This window comes from Eucyclogobius newberryi, unplaced genomic scaffold, assembly GCF_026437365.1.
Source record: "Eucyclogobius newberryi isolate DKJ021-1_F unplaced genomic scaffold, fEucNew1.0.hap1 SCAF_2, whole genome shotgun sequence".
NCBI lineage: Eukaryota > Metazoa > Chordata > Actinopteri > Gobiiformes > Gobiidae > Eucyclogobius > Eucyclogobius newberryi.
The window spans coordinates 10,268,694-10,280,369 of record NW_027315834.1 but is presented as its reverse complement, the minus strand read 5'-3'; the positions used below and the strand labels follow the sequence as shown (position 1 = coordinate 10,280,369).

At 42.5% G+C, this 11,676-nt stretch overlaps 1 protein-coding gene and 1 long non-coding RNA gene across 2 annotated transcripts; both read right to left on the bottom strand.

The window, feature by feature from the left end:
- Positions 1 to 329: 329 nt before the first annotated feature.
- On the bottom strand, positions 330 to 1,024 carry LOC140367220 (uncharacterized). Its single transcript, XR_011928110.1, has 3 exons — positions 969 to 1,024; positions 485 to 538; positions 330 to 410 (listed from the first exon to the last, which is right to left on the bottom strand). It is a non-coding gene; the product is annotated as an uncharacterized lncRNA (long non-coding RNA).
- A 538-nt stretch (positions 1,025 to 1,562) lies between these two features.
- LOC140366965 (uncharacterized) lies at positions 1,563 to 10,742 on the bottom strand. The gene is made up of 17 exons (XM_072453230.1): positions 10,660 to 10,742; positions 10,292 to 10,345; positions 9,742 to 9,841; positions 8,772 to 8,825; positions 8,579 to 8,686; positions 8,411 to 8,464; positions 8,230 to 8,283; positions 5,474 to 5,527; positions 5,353 to 5,406; positions 5,040 to 5,147; positions 4,903 to 4,956; positions 4,682 to 4,735; positions 4,547 to 4,600; positions 4,142 to 4,195; positions 2,990 to 3,043; positions 2,021 to 2,074; positions 1,563 to 1,580 (listed from the first exon to the last, which is right to left on the bottom strand). The coding sequence occupies exons 1-17, from the start codon at positions 10,740 to 10,742 to the stop codon at positions 1,563 to 1,565; spliced, it is 1,065 nt and encodes a 354-aa protein (XP_072309331.1).
- Positions 10,743 to 11,676: the final 934 nt, after the last annotated feature.

Below are 11,676 nucleotides of genomic sequence, written 5' to 3'. Positions count from 1 at the left end.
GACGGAGCAGAAGGCAATATGTAATTTCACTGTTGAGGCAAACGTACCTTCAGACCAAACGATCCCTGAAACAGGAAAAAAGAACATTAGAACGATTGTCATATATTTTTCTGGATCATTTTATAGCAAGTGAACATCTGTTGCTCCTTCAAGGACACAAACTGTTCATATGTGACAATAGGAAAAGATGTAATTTTGCCATCTGTTACAGCAATACAAGCCTACATGTAAATCATCGCATACAGCACACAGGCTACACACACTGTGTAGCCTGTGTAGGGCTGAAATTAGTATGCATCATTTATATATAGTGTTATGTAATGTAAGCAATTCCAAAGCAGTGAGATCAAATGTACCGGCAGTCCTGGCATCCCCGGTGTTCCCCACGACCCGGGCGGACCAATGTTTCCCTAAAAACATCCACAAAAATGATTAAACAGACATAGATTTGTTTTTGTTTTTAAATATATACGGTTATTAATACCTGTTCTCCCTTTGCACCCACTGGACCTGGCAACCCCGGATCACCACGGACACCCTACAAACATCACAGAGATGGGGCTAAGATAAGACACCACACGCTTGTATGTATTGGTTAATCATGGGCTGCAGTACAGAAGTCTCTCTCACTTTTGTGGAGCAAATGCACAGAAAAGTGGAAGAAGACATTTTAAGCAGATATTTTACCATCCGTATTCAGTATTCATATTGATTAGCAACTATTCTACAACAATCCCTTATATTCTATTCTAAAATGATTGTGTGAATCTAGTTGCACAAAACAATGGTAAATGTAGGCTGGGCTGATGGTCGCGTGTGTGTGGGGTGAATTGACAGAGCCTGATGTAATTAGAAAAAATAAAAAAATAAATACAATCAATAAATAAATAATTATACATTGTTTAGCAAATGAGCCCAAGTGGGAACAGTCTTTAGCTCTGACCACAACAGTAATTTTTACTATTTACCTTGGGCCCTTCTGGCCCCGGAGGTCCGTCCAGCCCCATTTCTCCTTTCTCCCCCTGAAAAGAAGAAGCTACTGTTGAAAACACAATCAGTATTTAAATCATGAGTTTTATAAACCGATCATCTTATACGTCCTATATCGTTTCACAAGCTGAGAGTATATACCAATAGTAAATGTAGTGATCATGACTTGTTTTGGATGTTTTAAGTCAATACAACTTCTCTTTAGTATTTGAAACAGAAAATGTGTGCACACTAGCGATGCACGGCTTGTCTTTTGACCTGCGGGTCATTTTATTGCGGGTCGGGGCTTGTAATAAAATGCTGACCACGGTATCGCACATGCCACTCACGTATCTTTGCATTTAGCTCCGTCGAAATTCAGTTCCTCATTAGGCTTGTTTCTCTGTGAATTTGAGTGGGATTTTAATAAAACACACAGCGTTTACATGTCAGATACTGTTCGGTGACAGTTCTGAAGATGGCTCACAGTTAAACAGCCAAAAGTCAAGAAGGTAAAAACATCTCCAGTGTTTGTAGATCTAAAATGTATGTTGTGATATACGTTTAGGTTCTAGTGATGTGAGTAATGTACATCACACTAGGAAGTTACCCTGCAAACACAACACATTTCAGCACCAACCTCTTTCCCCTTCTCTCCCCGATCCCCCGGCTCCCCATGTAACCCAGGGGTTCCCTTTGAGAGAAAACACAAAAGAAATGCATTTCTTTAATCAAAATAGATTCAATTTAATATTGACCTGAAGTTATTAAAATACATAGGCTCTTCTATTGTTGTAGTCAGTTTGCCAGTCAGGATTTAAAAGGCTGTATTTATTCCTTAACTTATTTCCAATTTGATGTTCCAATGCAATGTGTTTAAACAGCAAATTATTATTATTATTATTCATATAACACAATATTTTTTTTTTTAAATGGCAATTGTTTGTTAAAAACGTTGAGTAGCACTATCATTTAAATGTGAAGATTATGTCATGGTGCAGGGAACCACTAAAATACTGAAGTTTGAGACAATAATATGAAATTAACTTACGATGAAACCGGGCCATCCTGGAAGCCCCACCAATCCAGTGTCTCCTTTTTGGCCCTGGTTAACACACATAAAGCATTTAGAAGTATTCAGTCAACTAATACGTCTTGAATGCAGAATACAAACTAGAGCGGTTTAGACTTTTAAAATAATTGATTTAGTTAAATATTTTTACTAGTTTGTTGGACATTCTTTGCTCAAAATTAGTCTAAAAGTCTCAATTCATCCTCTGACTTCATGTGATTTGTAGAAATTATTATTTTAGTGGTCAACAAAAAAAAAAAAAACACAGAATAGCAAATTTTTTAGCTTTATAATTTCACTTCCAGTTTGTAATTTGTGATTGATTACATCACACTAGGAAATTACCCTGCAAACACTGGGCAAAAACAATTCTTTCTTTTTTTTATTTGACAAATAAAAATATATGAAAGCAACTTTATTTTGTTGAAGTAATGTTTAGAGAGTCAAAAAAGTTGTTTCTTTGTGTAAATTATGCATACACTTTGTTTGGGAAGAGTGTCCCTGGTGTGATGTCACTTCCTGTCATTTTCTAGAAATTCTTCACCGTTTTCTAAACAAATACCTACTCGATTGGTGTAAAACTATAATCTATATGTACACCAGGTATAAATACAACAAATAAAGTCAATATTAGACAATCGTGAAAACCATACGTCATACGTCACTTTAAGGTAAAACTTAAAGATTTAAGATTTAAAAAATATTTGTTTCATTTGAATTTAATAATGCCTGTTATAAAATGCTAATACTAAATGGTACTTAATACGGAACTAAAACTGGACTATACCAGGATAAAACTGGGACTAGAACAGACCAAACAAAGTCTACATTGGACTGAACCTGGGCTAAACCTAGGACCAAAAAGGAAAATGTGAACACGCCTTTAGAGTCTGTATCGTCCAGATCACGGTTGGTTTGTCGAAGGGACGTTTTGTGGTGTGCTCTCACCTTTGGTCCTCTGTCTCCTCTCTTACCCCGGACGCCGGCTTTACCTCGTTTCCCCTGTGGACCGGATCAGTGCCATGTTTTTCAATGAAAGGCAGCAGAAGCTTATGTTTAATGCATGTCACGCGCACGGCAGCCAATACTTTCAGGATATTTCAACTCTTATATACGACAAGCACAAGGGCAGATTTCTGTACAAATGTGGAAACTCTAGTGGTTCTATTTTACATTTTATAAAGCTTCAAACGTTTGGGTTTTGAAGAGGATAACTGAAGCAGAAAGTGCTGGGGTTCTTTTTAATAAGCTGAAATACAGGTTTTCTAACACAAAGCAGAGGTTTTGTGCTACTGGTGCACTGAGATGATTATCTGCTGAGGGTGGAGAGTAGTTTAGAACTGGTTAGGAGTGCAGTCAAGGTTTATACTGTATTATCCTATATTTGTACTTGGAACATGTTAGTCCTGGTTTAATCATAGACATAGCAGGTCATAATATGACCTGCTATGTCTATGAATGAATGTGAATATTATTCACATTCATTTCCTTAAACGTGGTACTGGGAAAGGCTGTACGAGTGTGAAACTAGCTGACTTACTGGATATAAATTTCCCCGCTGTGGAAGCCCCTCCTACCAATCACAGCCACTAATTTGTATCTCATTTCTTTCAAAAACAGAAGACATTTCCTCTCAAATATCCTCATATAATTCAGAAAGGAATAACTCCAATTACCTGATATTTACAGTTTAGAGTTTTAGTGCTTCACAGAAATCTGCCCTATTTTTCATTTATTTTCTATTTTATTTAACTAGTTGCCAATCGTGTCCACTGAAATTTGTGGAGATGAGATGCAGGATATATTTGTTTACATTTTGTTGAAACCCACAGTGAGCATGCGGCTTTTGTCCTCAAGATGGCAGTAGCAAGTTTGTATCAAAGATAGTAATTTCAATCTGTAGTTCCATGGCAACATACACAGGTTTCTATTTTCTAAACATACAGTGAGTGCTACGTACGCCTGTGACAGACTGAGGAGACACTTAAGCCTCATCTGATGAAGGTTCCAGATGGCTAGTTATGCAGCACCCATTTGTTACACATTTACACAAAGCAAGCACCACTTTTTTCACCACTTTTTTCGTTTTTTTGTTCTCACCCTCCTTCCAATGTGACCTGCTTTTCCAGGTGGACCAGTCTCTCCATCGTCTCCCTTCAGGATGAGAAACAGAACTCACAATCAGAGTCTGTAAATGTTCTTATGACTTTAGATTATAAATCAACATAAATGTCTGTGTTGTGAGGCGAAGGTTGGAAGAGTCTGAAACTAACACTGTTGTAGAGCTTTAATTTGGATTGGGCCACAGGCATTTACTAACATCTGCCTGGGCTGTGGCCCCCTGTGGGGACCACCCAGTGCCCAGCTGAGCAATAAGCCATTTGTGGCATTTGATCATTATCATCATTTCATAGTGAGAATAAGGAGCAGCCAAGATTTTACAGTGAAGCAAGATTATGTACTTACAAAAGTCAGTCAAATCTGATTGAAACCTAATTATCTCACCTTTTCGCCTTTCAGTCCTGGTTTTCCCTCAGGCCCTGGTCTTCCAGTCGGACCCTGCAAATCATAGTTTATTCAGTGTGAATCATTTACAGTCAATATCTTTCTTCAAAATACTTTAGGTAATGTGCCGCTTACTAGAGTTCCCGGGAGTCCTGCTGGACCCTGGGCTCCAGTTTCACCTGGCAACCCCTGGAACAGACAAAAATGTTTTTTGTTCAACGCTTTGCAGAGATAATCAACGCTTCAAAAGGTCATGACCTTTTACACGCTAAATGTATCCATTTTATTGTACCCAGAGTCGACATTAGATAATTTTTACCACTAACTTCCCTAATTGTATGGTGACAAAAGTGTACCTCGAGTCCTGGCAAGGCAGGAGGACCTTGGATTCCCTGTAGACCTTCTTCTCCCTGGACATTAGCAGAGCTCATTAGCACATCTCTGGTACACATCTGGTTTCATCATGAACACATGACCCGTACATATGACAGACCTGTTCCCCCAATGGTCCACGAGGCCCTGCCTCTCCCTTTTCTCCTTGTGGTCCTGATTCCCCTTTAGCGCCTTGTTCTCCCTGAGGTCCAGGCTGACCGACTGGACCCTAGAGAGAGACTTATTTATAGAATCTTGCTTATGGGGCAAAACAAACAGATTTATACACTATTTCTCACAGAAATCAAGATTCAACTTTAGTTTTATTTTTGTTGTAATAGAACTTTATGTCTCCAAGGTCAGTCTAAACCTTAGTGACAGCAACAGTGGTATTTTTAGATAAATAATGAAATATTCATGTATCAGACACGTACAGGAGGTCCCAGTCTGCCGATCTCTCCTCTGACTCCTTGCGCTCCTGCTGCTCCCTGTAGAAAAAATTATCAGTACGTGTACACGACACAACCTCATGTGACCAAAAGAATGGATAATGACCTGAGGCCCCACCGCACCAGGCTCTCCAGGCAGCCCTGTGGAGCCAGAATCCCCCTGAACAAAAAGAGAAAACCTTTACCAAGTCTAAATCTGCATGTCCCACAACATCCATGCCAGGGCGTGGTAAGACATGTAAATGATATGGATATTATACTACCTTTTTTTACCGTCACTTAAAACGAAAACAGTAGAATTAATTAAATAATGACTAGAACTCGACTATATGCGCTTCTTGCTTTGCTTGTTTTAAATTTCAGCCATAAAGAGTATTTTGAAGGATTGGTGCTACACAATAAATCACAAAATGCATTAAATCCTCTATTTAACCAGGACACAATACAAATACAAAAACACAGAAATTATTTAAAAATGTCAGTTATGAGTGAGAGACATATCAGCATAGTCCAAGATCACAAGAATGTTGTATTAAACTTCTAAGTAAAATAATATATAACACAGCACCAATTCACACAGAGAAAACTCTTTATGTCCGAAATGTAAAACAAGTAAAGCATATGTCAGTAAAGAGCACATCTCACAGTCAGGACCATTGAACATGTGCTGTAGGTGATTTATGATGGTACAAAATGGGACCGTGAACACACAGCAGGAAGTTCCTCTCAATCAGAACATTTAAAAAAACATCACTGATTAAAGCACATTTTCTGCACTTAATCACAGCTAATCAACCCAGGCTCAGTTCTGTGAAAAGACCACGTGAACCGTAGACTTTATATATCTGTTATCTGGTCTGAGGGTCAATGGGCAGCTTTAACATGGACAGGATAGATTCAATGATGAGGCAACTCTTCAGATATTGGACAGGACGGTATGTTCAGGACTTTTGCTTGCATTTGGCAATTGTTTTAGGCATCAGGCCGAGTAGAGCTGAGAGTCCCTGAACAGCATTCTGAAATAATGTATCTTGTGCCAGGTAATGTGGATTCTGGAAAAGTCCAGAATGATATTTCTCTGTATTTTTGTACTGCATTCATCTCCTCGAGTTTGTGATTGACATGTGGATTAGCCATTCAGGGACAGAATCAAAATTTAATACATATTGTTAATTGTTCACTGCATGGATTATTTTTCATCCCTTAAGTGGCCACACCCGAAAAAGTCTCTTTTTCGCTCTCTGGACCCTGTGGTCTTGGGTAGGTCTCGGTCTCTGGACCCTGTGGTCTTGGGTAGGTCTCGGTCTCTGGACCCTGTGGTCTCGGGTAGGTCTCGGTCTCTGGACCCTGTGGTCTCGGGTAGGTCTCGGTTTCTGACCCCTGTGGTCTCGGGTAGGTCTCGGTCTCTGGACCCTGTGGTCTCGGGTAGGTCTCGGTCTCTGGACCCTGTGGTCTCGGGTAGGTCTCGGTCTCTGGACCCTGTGGTCTCGGGTAAGTCTCAGTCTCTGGACCCTGTGGTCTCGGGTAGGTCTCGGTTTCTGACCCCTGTGGTCTCGGGTAGGTCTCGGTCTCTGGACCCTGTGGTCTCGGGTAGGTCTCGGTTTCTGACCCCTGTGGTCTCGGGTAGGTCTCGGTTTCTGACCCCTGTGGTCTCGGGTAGGTCTCAGTCTCTGGACCCTGTGGTCTCGGGTAGGTCTCAGTCTCTGGACCCTGTGGTCTCGGGTAGGTCTCGGTCTCTGGACCCTGTGGTCTCGGGAAGGTCTCGGTTTCTGACCCCTGTGGTCTCGGGTAGGTCTCAGTCTCTGGACCCTGTGGTCTCGGGTAGGTCTCGGTTTCTGGCCCCTGTGGTCTCGGGTAGGTCTCGGATTCTGGCCCCTGTGGTCTCAGTGGGTCTCAGTCTCTGGGCCCTGTGGTCTCTGGGCCCTGTGGTCTCGGGTAAGTCTCGGTTTCTGGCCCCTGTGGTCTCGGGTAGGTCTCGGTCTCTGGACCCTGTGGTCTCGGGTAGGTCTTGGTTTCTGGCCCCTGTGGTCTCGGGTAAGTCTCGGTCTCTGGACCCTGTGGTCTCGGGTAGGTCTCGGTCTCTGGACCCTGTGGTCTCGGGTCAATTTCGCTCACTGGACCCTGTGATCCTGTGGTCTCGGGTAAGTCTCGGTCTCTGGACCTTGTGGTCTCGGGTAAGTCTCGGTCTCTGGACCTTGTGGTCTCGGGTAAGTCTCGGTCTCTGGACCTTGTGGTCTCGGGTAAGTCTCGGTCTCTGGACCTTGTGGTCTCGGGTAGGTCTCAGTCTCTGGACCCTGTGGTCTCGGGTAGGTCTCAGTCTCTGGACCCTGTGGTCTCAGCAGTAAAATGAAGGCCGTGCACAGTTAATCAGAGGAGCTGAAGCTCGACTGCAAAAAGGGTTTCCAGCTCTATTATCTCTGAAGTGCGTGCATGTGGATTTGCTTCAGCATGTAAACAATGACACGTGCAAAATGCTAATGCACGTGTTAACTTCAGGGACCTTTTGGGGGGCTGTACATAATAACATCACAGAAATAGATTGGAATAGGCTCATTTTCAAGAGGATAAGCAGAAACAGGAATAACAAAGAATCCGTGTTTTTTTTTTTTTTGAGGAAGGTTAGTTTTTTAAAAATCTTTTTTTTGCATTCATGGCCAACAACATTAGGGAGCTATTTTGACCCAAGGAGAACATTTACTGAAAATATGTGTAGGTATTCTCTGTTATTTTTAAAGCCAGAAGAACAGCTATGTCTAGATTGAATCTGAACTGGACCAAAAGTAAGAATTATTATTATTGTGGATAGGCAGATTTGTATTTTCTGGAATGATCACTTATTTCATGTTTGCTATTCTCACTCACCTTGAGTCCTTGAATTCCATCTGGTCCCAAAGCTCCAGGTGGTCCTGGGGTGCCCTGATATGAACCCAGACAGAACAGCAGAGAACAGAGTCATAGTAAACCTGGATCAGTGGAGCTGTGATACAACTGTAGACTTGGCAAAGGGATTTTATTCAACGCAGTCATCTCAATTCAGTCTCACCTGTGCCCCAGGCAGGCCTGCGGGTCCCACATCTCCCATAAGCCCCGGTTCACCCTGGAAGGATAAAACAACCAAATAAACTATAATATGAGCAGTGGCTTGACTCACAGAGCAACACGGCTCTTATGTCATGCATTCTCTTTGTTTGAAAAAGTGAGGTCTTTTTACCAAAAGTCCAATGTCCCCAATCTCGCCTTTAGGGCTCCATTCCCCATTTGCTCCAAGGGACCCCCAGGGGCCTTCTCGGCCAGATAAACCACGAGGTCCAGGCTCACCCTAAAAACACATGTGTCCACAATCAACTAACAATAATCGGCTTTTTGTGCACAAATATTAAGATATTATGTATTTATTACATTACCTTCTCTCCTCTGGGACCTGAGTCTCCATTTACACCAGGAAGGCCAACATCCCCCTGGAAACAGTCAACAAAATTAATCCAACTTGGCTTCCACACATTTGTACCACAGACAGAGGTAAAGCACATTCTCATTCAACCCTCCAGAGCTCCATCCTCACCTCCATCTGCAGCCGTCACTTTTGTACTGAACCAGTCTCACCCCAGGGATTTATTATTTTATTGTCTAACCCTATTGTCTTTTTGGCTCATAGGCTTTATTGGACATGACATGTAGCCTGAAATGGGGATGAGACTGGGGAAGGACATTGCAGTTTGTCGGAGCCGGAATCAAAACGACCACGTGGCAGGCATGTGTGCCACGTGTCCACTCCACCATCGAGCGGCACAGGAATTTATCCTTTTCAAATCCATTATTCTCCTCTTCTTTTATCAGAGTAAAGATGTTACTGTCTGCCAAGGTCTATGTGCCAAAGTCTGTCCATTCTATAAACTATTTATGAACACAACATGTCACGTTTGTGCAATTATATTACAGAAAAAACATTTCTTCACCATTTATAAATGCAGAATTTCAGTTTAATTCACGTTACAGTGAAGGCATTTAGCCTTGATAAGTCCACTCTCAAGTCGCCATTTAGACATTTTGATCCATCCAAAACAATTGGATTATTACAATGCCCTCTTTGTAAAATATGATCATGTTTCTCCTCTTCACGGGCCCCTGTACGCCACAGAGTTGTTTTTTAAATTCAGTTTTTTGTTTTCAAATGCCTAAAAGTCCTCGCCTCATGTTGCCGCTCTGAGTTCACCAGCTCTACATGTGCTTCCTCAGTCCAAACTCAGAGGAGCATTTTCTGTTGTTGGACCCTTTACATTAGGCAAGCTTCACTTCTTGTTTTTCAATGACCTCTCTATGAATACAATCGGACAAAATTGATTGAGAATTGTTTCTGCCGACTAACCTCTTTACCAAACGGTCCTGTTGGTCCTGGGGGGCCTTTGAGTCCTTCTGGCCCTCTTTCTCCTGGTAGCCCTGTAGGTCCAAGTGTCCCACCTGGCCCAGGGTCACCCTGTAGCACAGTATGGCCCACTATGTTAGATTTACTGCCACAATACAGGACAAAGTACACACACTCTTTACTTATCATGGAAAATCAGTGATCATTATTAATGTACCTGTTCTCCTTTCTGTCCAGGAGGACCCTCTGACCCTGTTGGACCAGGCAGACCCTAAGAAACAGATCTGTAAATGTCTTCAGAGGATGGAGCCTTAAATTTAGGGCATGTTCACATATTTTCTACGGCTGTGGTCCCGACATTTTCAGATGCTTTTAAATTGAGCAAAGCCCGAAGATCTACCTTAAGATTAATATCATATATTATTTTAATTATTAGTATTATCAGCTATAGAAGTATGGGCCTATACTTTAATTGCCTAATGAGGCGAAGGTTTATTTATGTCGGCCTAAACCAAGCTTATGTGAAAACACCCTTATACTTTGTTTTACATTTACATATACCTGTGTCCCCTCCGGTCCTGGTGGTCCAGTCTCTCCAGGTGGGCCTGGGGGACCCTGCGTAACACAAGGCACAGTGTTTAGTGAGCTGTGTGTTAATGCAGCAGAGTCACCTTGATGTGAGAGAAGTGGACAGCTCAACCTTTTGTCCTTTCTCTCCTGCTGCTCCTAACGGTCCATCAGCCCCTGGACTCCCCTGTGAAAAATACTGTTATTTCTGTGGTCAGTGTATGGATGGACATGCAGTCAATAGCAACAATACAAATGATATATTCAGCATTGGCTGTCAAAGCTGTCACTGTTTATATATAACTGCTACTTCAGTTTCTTTTTCTGTGGTATCAAGCAAAGGGCTGAGAAAGCTCACTCACTGGGGTTCCTGTTGGCCCTGCAGGACCCTCAGCTCCTGCGGAGCCTCTTCCTCCTCTAAGGCCAGGTTTTCCTCTTGCTCCATCAGTTCCAGCTAAACCAGGAGGGCCCTAAATGCAAAATGTAGGAATATTTTTGTATGAGGTAGAACCATGGCTCTATAATAAGACCTGGAGAAGACTCTGTCCGTGTGTGTGTCCGACAAGTGGTAGTCTGGGAACAACCCCCCCTTAGAGTGTCAATACAGTTTCTGAGGAATCAAACTGCTCGTGTTCTGCTGTGTTTTGTGTATTATAAAACTATTAAAAAAATGTAAATGCTCAAAATGCTCAAGTTAGGTTTAGTCTAGCTTTACTCTCAGCTACCCAAGCTCTCCCCCAGCTCTCCCCCGGCTCTCCCCCAGCTCTCCCCCAGCTCTCCCCCAGCTCATCCCCCAGCTCTCCCCCGGCTCACCCCCGGCTCTCCCCCGGCTCTCCCCAAGATCTCCCCAAGCTCTCCCCCAGCTCATCCCCCGGTGCTCCCCCAGCTCACCCCCCGGCGCTCCCTCGACTCTCTCCCGGCTCTCCGCCTGCTCTCCCCGGCGCTCCCCCAGCTCTCCCCCAGCTCTCGCCGCAATAATGTGCTGACTGGTCTGCGCTATTTTGTATTGAGGAAGTCATGGAATATATGTTTTTATTTGTGAAACCAATATGATGGCATGTTTAGTTCATCTTCCAGGTCTTATTTTACTTCCATGTGTAGAATACATTGGTGTTATGGAACATGATGTGATTCTCAGAACTTACTGGAGTTCCTGGTAAACCTCTGACTCCTTCATCTCCAAGGCGACCCTGAGGCATCAGTGACAGCTGTTAGGACTGCATCATATATCCAACATGACATCAAAAATTCTTATCACATTTTTCTGTTTTGTTACGTTTATAGTGTATCAGATTTAAATGGTATCACGAGGTCAATAATAAATATTGAACTGCTATTTTAATACATTTAAGTTCACTGAATAAGTAAAATGTGTTTTA

What these genes read in the sequence shown, in the direction of transcription:
- LOC140366965 (XM_072453230.1), bottom strand. Translation starts at nt 10,742, where the DNA reads ATGGAGCAAGAGGAAAACCTGGCCTTAGAGGAGGAAGAGGCTCCGCAG. An exon ending in TCGGCAGACTGGGACCTCCT is followed by an intron (nt 5,148 to 5,352) that starts GTACGTGTCTGA and finishes GTCTCTCTCTAG; the next exon opens with GGTCCAGTCGGTCAGCCTGG. An exon ending in CAGGACTCCCGGGAACTCTA is followed by an intron (nt 4,601 to 4,681) that starts GTAAGCGGCACA and finishes TATGATTTGCAG; the next exon opens with GGTCCGACTGGAAGACCAGG.